Consider the following 8,637-nt stretch of genomic DNA (forward strand, 5'->3'; position numbering starts at 1 on the left):
CATGGACAGAATCTGGTTTAGAATTATATTTGTTTTGGTAAGTTATTGTCACACTGCACAACATAAAACTTTTGCATTTGATTTTTAAGCATTTAAAATACATAAGTTTTAATCCTAGGGACATTTTTTTTGAATTTTTGGCTTATAAAGCAAAGCTGGAGTAAATGCACTCATATTATATTCACCATTTATGAATATCATTAATCAATAACAGTAATTACTAATTACCATAGACTGAAACAAGAAAGCGATTATAATGTGCAATATGTTGAAGATGAAAGTATAATATGAAGACATGAAATACACTTTAAACAGCTAAAACTATATAACACTTTTGAAACAACTTTTTAATATTGGTACATAAATACAATACGGTCGTTCAAATTTCATTCTACAATTAAAACAAAAATACATTTCCTAATGTTGTTATATATATATATATAAATCAAAAGATTTAATAAAGAATGAAAATACATATATTTAAGAATAAACAGTCCATTTATTTCATATCTAAACATAAAAGTATATTTTAAGACTGAAACAACTAAAATTAAAAAAAAAAGCAGGAAGATAAAAAATAATTTTAAATTAAAAAAAATGAGGTACAGACCCAATTTTAAAAATCAAAACCCATGCTATTCATCAAAATACACAAGATAAAATATGTACAAAATATCATAAAGAAATAAAAATGCATTTTTCGCACTATAATCCAATCAGTGCACAAAATGAAAAATACTAGAAAAAACCTTAAATTAGACAAGTACAGACAAAAGGAAGTTAACACGGAAAAGTAAGTCAGTAAAGACAGAAAAATGGCAAGTCTTTTGATTTACTGATTAAAAGTATGGTCATTGAGCAAAATAAAAATAAATTTCAAAATGTATGGTCAATTACGAAACTTTGAGATCCAAAGTTGGATATAAACAGTGAGAGATCTTAAAATTAATTAGTTGGTAAAAAAATATGTATTGGTTATAATATTTTGGTAACTGTTCTACGCAAATGGTTAACCACACTGGAACTCAAATTGTAACTTCTAATTAGGAATATTATAATTTTCTTCGAGACTTGCAATACTGTTAAGTATAATAACTTATACATTGCTTAGACTCATACAAACTAAGTATCTGCATGCTTTAAAATAAACTTCTGAAAAAAAAAACAATATGAGATTTATTAAATGGATTAAATACCAAATTGTTAATTTGCTGGGTAAGTAAAAGCAGTTATGTTAAAATTTATATTGCATGTTTTTGCATTTTTAGGTATAATCGGTATTTTATTTTTAACAATATTACGCGGAAATATGGAGTTGGGCCAAGATCCCAGTAGCTTTATAACGAAATTATAGAAATTATTCTAAATTATGTAACATTTCTTAATATATATATTGTTACAACAGTAGTTAAAAAATATTAAAAATACACAATTTATTTTTATAAGCATTTAAAGATCGAATTTTGACAAAATTTATCAAATTTAAAATTGAATAATTATTTTGTAGTTAAAAATGTATAAAATGTTCAACTTTTATATCTAAGGATTGAAAATTTAAAACAAGACCCCACGTAAATATTTAATTCCGTTACCAAAAAATCTAAAAAATACATAAGCACAGTTTATTTTTATACTAATTTTAAGTTCAAATTTGAACTAAATTATTTATAAAAAAACCTAGAATAACTATTTTCGTTATTTTGTTGTGATTATAAAATATTATTTGTGGGTACTAGAAACTTCTAAAGTATACTATTATATATTATATATGATAGTATCACAGTTTGTTGTTGATGTATAACGCATTATAAATACCTTATGGATATTGCGATATGATTAATTTGGAATTTATTATAGGTCAATTTTTTTTTTTATATTATTGATATAAGTATATAATATGTCTTATACCTAGACTAACATAACCGTATCCGCTCAGAATCGTTTTTCTTATACAATGATATTATATCATTGAATTCAAATTTAATACCATCCATTATACAGTGACCCAATTGTAACCTACTGTACATCAGAGGGACATCCACTTACCCACCTTTTTTTTTAGTTATTTACATTCATTACTTACATTAATAGTCTCTAAGGAAGATAAAATCAAATTTATGTTTCATTAAAGTATGGATGTTTCAAAGCCTCACGAGCTGACACTCGTTCAGTACTGTCAAACATCAACATTTTCTGAAAAAAAAAAAAGATTTATTTTAAAATGTTTAAACTAGTTGGTATCATATAATATTATAATATAACAATGGTCTTGGGACTGTTTAACAGTGTTAAACCAAAAATGTGGTAATATATGTTTTAATATAATAATTTTAATGAAACACATTACACTTTCTATGATGTAGAATATTGAAGATATTGATATTATTTTAAAGACGCAAGTTGTGTTATTATAGGATAGCAAATAGGTAATAGGTATTGACCAATACATACGATAATAATTATACGGTTGTAATATAAATTACTTTATATGTTCAAATATATATAATATAGACAACGATTTTCATATCATATTGGCTATTATTGACGTTATAGCCAGACATTTTGTGCAAACAAATATAAGAGATTTTGCTGGGACCTTAAAATAATGTTGTTTTATCCAATATATTGTTATAATCGGTATCGTTATAACTTATAGATGAAACCGAATGTATACATAAATATGTTTAATGTACTTAATATAGTTTTATCAGTAATACAATATTACAAAAAATTAATATTGTCATACTTATTTTATCAATCTATTATTAAATAAATTAGTTTTAAAAAAACATTAAGTATTAATAAAAGTAATCTTACCATTAACAAATCTGTTCCCTTAGAACATATATCAGGGATTACAGTCTTCAAACAAGTCTGTGGATAAGACTCAAAAGAACTCCTCAATAGAGAAACGTTCTTTGGCCAATTTAATGCAGATGGTAGACCAATCACCCTAGAATTATTTACAATTGCAATCTTATTATTAATTCTTTACTTTACTAATTTTAATTAATTACCTAAATATCCTATCTAACTGTTCAGCTTCAGATTCGCCATCAAATAAAGGAGATAATTTGTACATCTCTCCCATTATACAGCCACAGGCCCAGACATCAACTGCAGTAGCGTAAGGTAAACCTAATAAAACTTCAGGTGCTCGATACCATAATGTTACGACCTAAATAATAATACATTTAAAGCACAACATAAAATAATATTTATTTTTCAGTTGTACACTTCTTAGTTATAACTTATAGTCCTAATTTAATTACTACTTACAACTGAGGTCAACTTCATATCAAAATCATATATTTTGGCTAGACCAAAATCAGCAATTTTAATTCTGAGGTCACTTGACACTAAAACGTTTTGTGGTTTGAGATCACGATGTACAACACGATTACAGTGAAGAAAGTCAACTCCTGATAATATTTGTCGCATAACATTCTAGAAAATTAAAATAAATAATATTATTTAATTTTTAATTTATTTTAAATGTACTTTAGAAGACACACACCCTTATGTGTTGTCTCTATTTAACAAATATACAACATAGCAAATTTGTGTTTAGCCGTTATATTTTTGTATAGTAACATTTAATAATGGCGAGAATTAACTTATTATCAATTTTAAAAGTAGGATTATTATCTGTGACTTTATGTCTGAATTTTTAAATTTAAATAATTTATATACTCTTAACTTGCATAAAAATCCACGAGAAAGGCACAGATAATGTTCTCATCTTTAAATTTGATGATATGTTCTCTCCATTAATAAATGTTTTTACACAAAATTGGAATTGCTGAACAGAAATTTGATGTCACTTGTTTGTAATGCGGAGATCACAAATGTGGGGGTGTAATCTTAATAAAAAAAAATTCTTTGTATTCAACAGAAAATGTATTTTAACTATATACTTATAACTAATTGCGTATTAAAAATTATAATAAATCAAATGGCTAAAACAAATAATTTTTTACTTTATGAATAAGTTATTATTAGTTAGTGGTTAATAAAAATTTTGGATAAAACAAAATGTTGAAAAGTATACATAAAAAAGTGGTATACGAAAAAAAAACCAAAATTATAATATAATAAATATAATAGATTTACAATCAATATAATACAAGTAATAAATAAATACAGTTTTAGCAGGTATAGAGTTAATATACAATCTATTTATCTATTTGCAGTGTTATCAATATTATAATCTATGATGTTATGAAGCTTAAATTGGTACAATTGTTAAAATGCTCCGTATAAAAAATAAAAATTAATCTAAATTAAATATAATATAAATAATTAAAATATGAATATAATGTTTAATAGGTATATCAGCTGTAGTGTTCTCAATATTATTCTTTAATGTTAGCATGTTAGGTATTTTAATAATTACCATATTTTACAATATATTAAATTCAGAACTTTGAAAAGAAAACTTTGCAAGACGAGAGAAACTACAAGAATACAATGCAATAAAGTTACAACCAGCACAATGATTAATAGTGTATTTAAGTATTTTTATATGATCTTCATATTCTCCCAATTTCATGACAGATTAAATAGTCAGACTTGTCTAATTATAGTGTTGTTATTTTACATTTTTGAAAGCTTTAATACAGCATTTATTTTTTATCTGTGTAATATAGAATATGTATATTACCTATATATTTATTTCAGAAACACTTAATATATAATAATTATTACCATTATATTATAAAACCTATCCTACCTGTACAACAAAAAAGAGATTAAATTGCTATGTAAATTAGAAAAAAAAATTAATATATTATACAATTTTTATAATATTAATAACACAGCAATTAGACTGTATTTTATATTCTGTGATTTTACTAATTCTCTGTTTATATTATCATTTTTCAGGATTCAAAAAAAGTTTATGGATTTTGGATACATATTTCAGAATTTTATTTTTATTTTTTGGATAAATGATATATTCTATCATTATTAAATAGTGTACTGTAAATATAAATAATATATTAATATATACTTATATGGTTGCATGAAGTACAGTGGTATAAGTATTAAATAATGGGTGGTTTGGCCTATGCCCTAAATGTCCTGATTTAGTCAATCTGTAGTTTGAATATGTAAATATTTTTAAGCTTGTTGAGTTTTATTTTAATTGTTTAAATAGTCAAGATAGTAATGTTAACTTGAAATAGTTTAAAATAATGTCCCATTGGTAGCGAAAGTTAAACAAAAAAAATTATATAATTAAATGTATATTAATTTATATCTCATATTAAACACCTTTCCCCTCTATACAACACCACGAAAAAAAAGTAGTAAAAATGCCACTGCTAAAGTTAAAAAAAAATTGATTTCTAAAGGGGGCTCCCATCAATGGAAAAAAAGTGACATAGACCAAAAAGTCAGATAAAACTGGAGTAATTTTTTTTGACGTATTTTAATTTTAAAAACTGATTATGATTGATTAACAAGTTTTCTAGATTTGACTAGAAGCGATTTTTAATATTATAATTATTGTTACTAACATAATGAATAATATAAATACAAAAGTATCATATTTTTATTCATGAATATCACAGCTGAAAAAATAGATATTCAAAATCGCCCCGACTAAAACCTAGTAAATGTGGCAATCAATGAAAATCAGTTTTAAAACTTGAAATCTGTCAAACCTAATTTATTCTGTTTTGTCTGGATTTTTGGTATAAAAACCACTTTTTATAATTAAACAAATGTTATCTAATTTTATATTATTGCCAATGCCTGCGCATACATAAGTTAATTGATGGCGAATATAAATAATGACCGACCTACCTGGCAGTATTATGTGCTATGTGGGCCTACTGTTATAATTCAGGACATTTCAAGGAAATATTAACTGAAAACAATTACATATTAAACTCACACATACTAATGTTTGTTTACTTTGCACACACTTACAAGTCATTTTAATGTCATCATGTTAAATTGCCTAAATTATTTACCTTAAAAGATGACCAGTTCCCTTAAGCATGTTATAATATTATATTTAAAATTATTTTAGCTATAAAACTGGTAAAAAGGAAATTTGTGTATTTTATTACAAGTAAAAATAATTATATATATAATATGAATAGTCATTATATATAAAAATAAAAATCCTAATTGATAGTTATTACTTACTACCTATACTTAAAATTTCTCTAAAGGATTCTTAAATATGTAAGGTAAAAATGAAATATAATATTATATCATATTAGGTACATAATATATTATTACACTAAAAATACATCAAATAACTATTCATATATTATAATATTAACTCTATAAATTCAAAATATTCTAGCATAATAAAATAATTTTACTAGGTCACTATTTACATTAAAATAATTTTTATCTGGGTGTTAAATATTAATAAGGTTTAAAAGCCAAAACATATAAACATTATATCTATTGAGTTATGAATACAATATTATAGGCACCATTTCTAAAAAACTAAATCACATATGAAATATATTTATTATTATAGGTTCCTACCTAGGTATAATAGAAACATAATATTATGTGACTGGTATACCTAATAAAAATTAGGTACTAACTTTCTAAATTATGTTCTGATATATAAATATTCAAATTAAGAAGTCTAGGTTTTTTATTTATCTAATTTTATTATTAAAATACATATGTAAATATATTATATTAATTCATTAGTAGGAAGTGAAATGTGAATTATATTTCTAAATGCTCAGAAATAATCTATTATACTTTGCTAAAAATTATTAGCGACCTTGCATTTTGAAAGATGATTAATTGTTAACTAAAATTATTGAGTACCTAGATGCTGTTTATTTCCATGGTCAATAAATTTGGATTCAACTTAAAAAATAACTATTATACTCTTATCAGACATCAGCATAATTATGTTACAAACTATTACAAATTAGTAGTTTTAATAAACTATTTTCACAAAACCTTGATTTAAATCCAGATATAATAGGTGGAAGTCTAAGGAAAAGCAAAATAAATTTATTTTAGAAGAATAAAGGTTTCTATAATTCTGTATAATTAAGGTTGGCTTTTAAATAGAATGCACTACCTAAATGATTGAAAATACAAACTTTTACTTACTAAAATGCAATAGTTAAATAGACATATTATATTAGATTACAACTGAAAATTTAAATGGAAAACAGTTTAATAGATAAGATAGTTACCTAACAAACTAATTATAACGTAAATAAATGTTGACAATACCTTAATGATTTCAGAAGACATTCCCGGTTTTGGACATCGTGCCATGTAGGTGGCTAAGTCTTGTTCAATGTGTTCAAACACCAAATAAAGTGTCATACATTTCTCGTTATATAGTCTCGGACCATGTACCACATCCAAAAGTCTAAATAGTAAAGTTAGGAGAGATAGAATAATAATATTTACAACGATAACCTACATAGAGTTTATTAATTATTACATACTTGACAATATTTGGATGTTGTTGTTGATCAAGTTGCTTGAGTAGAGCAATCTCACGAAGAGTAGTCATTGGTACACCATCTTGGGCCAATGGAATTTTTATCTTTTTCATGGCTACAAATTTTCCTTTATTGACAAGATCTCGGCCTTTGTACACGGTACCATATGCTCCTATGACACAAATTTATAAGATTTATTTTTTACTTAACATTTTCACATAAAGTATATCATCCATGTGGCCCTCACCATTTCCTATCTGATTGAGCTCCTCATAGTTTTCCTTTTCCTGTAGCATTGAAGACATAGCAGGGAACGTTTTGGACTGCAATCGGGATAGTGGTGACACCATGGTGGTGACAGTCGACGTGAGCAGTTTGTGGATTGCTGGTTTCAACAAAATCGGGACGAGATGACAGAGTAAATGACGCGCGGATTGCACATACAATATACAACGCACACGGGGCGAGAGGATGGTTTCACAACGCAACGTCCTTGACACGGATCGCGATGGACGAGTCGCAACCACCTGTGGACAGCGTCTGCCCGTGGCAAAGGGCTTGGCTATAGGGTGGCAACGAGAAAAACCGGATGGACTCGGACTTTTACGACGCAGACGAAGACGATGACGACGTATGAGGAGAAGACGAAGAGGCACTTCCGGTGGATTCCTGGGCACGCACATGCATACGTAAAACGACCGGGCTGCGAGTTTACTGTACTCAGTTGATTGTGTACGCACTGTAAGCTTCGTCAAACATCAACAGCAGCAGCTGAAAACTGACGGTTGTCGGTGATTGGTGGTAGTGCGAACGGCAACAGGGGTGAGTGTGCGTGTACGTGTTTAAGGATGAAGGAAGGCGGCTGCTTAAGTTACGTATCCGTTGTCCATGAAAAACACCTGGCGCTTCGGGTACCTATCTACCTATACCTATGTATGTAGTGTGTAGTGTGTGTGTATACTCGAACAAAGGAAATGCCGCAAAATAATATAATAAAATAATAATAATAGTAAAAAAAAAAACCGTTTTGTTTATAATTTTAAAGGTTACCTATTTCGTTTCCATGGGTTCGCAAAACGCAACCAGTTTGGCCGCGGGCCGCTCTCGCCGTCCGATGGTCTGCGTGCCGCTACGGCGATTGCGCAACGGCAACCCGACGGACCGGGTAGGTCTGAAATGTTGAGCTCTCCTG

The 8,637-nt window shown here is 27.1% G+C and overlaps 1 protein-coding gene across 3 annotated transcripts; it reads right to left on the bottom strand.

Annotated features, from left to right (window-relative positions):
* Positions 1–479: 479 nt before the first annotated feature.
* Positions 480–8,637, bottom strand: LOC100164325 (cyclin-dependent kinase 4). Of its 3 annotated transcripts, XM_016804121.2 has the most exons (9): positions 8,496–8,637; positions 7,693–8,223; positions 7,449–7,617; positions 7,228–7,369; positions 3,280–3,447; positions 3,018–3,178; positions 2,818–2,953; positions 2,084–2,193; positions 480–1,152 (listed from the first exon to the last, which is right to left on the bottom strand). In XM_016804121.2, exons 2-8 carry the CDS (start codon positions 8,126–8,128, stop codon positions 2,116–2,118), a joined length of 1,290 nt encoding a protein of 429 aa, XP_016659610.1. In that variant the 5' UTR covers positions 8,129–8,223; positions 8,496–8,637; the 3' UTR covers positions 480–1,152; positions 2,084–2,115. The 3 variants fall into 3 exon arrangements, with proteins under 3 accessions (XP_016659610.1, XP_008182746.1, XP_001947810.2); XM_008184524.2 differs by lacking the exon at positions 8,496–8,637 and having other exon boundaries at positions 480–1,149; positions 7,693–8,441; XM_001947775.4 differs by lacking the exon at positions 8,496–8,637 and having other exon boundaries at positions 7,693–8,440.

The sequence above is a fragment of the Acyrthosiphon pisum genome, chromosome A3 (genome assembly GCF_005508785.2).
Source record: "Acyrthosiphon pisum isolate AL4f chromosome A3, pea_aphid_22Mar2018_4r6ur, whole genome shotgun sequence".
NCBI lineage: Eukaryota > Metazoa > Arthropoda > Insecta > Hemiptera > Aphididae > Acyrthosiphon > Acyrthosiphon pisum.

Bases quoted from the DNA above. Each gene is read 5' to 3' on its own strand.
- LOC100164325 (XM_016804121.2), bottom strand. From the start codon at position 8,128: ATGTGCGTGCCCAGGAATCCACCGGAAGTGCCTCTTCGTCTTCTCCTC. The intron at 2,954-3,017 runs GTAATTAATTAA...AAATAATTCTAG, and splicing joins CAGTTAGATAGGATATTTAG to GGTGATTGGTCTACCATCTG. The intron at 2,194-2,817 runs GTAAGATTACTT...TTTTTTTTTCAG, and splicing joins AGGGAACAGATTTGTTAATG to AAAATGTTGATGTTTGACAG.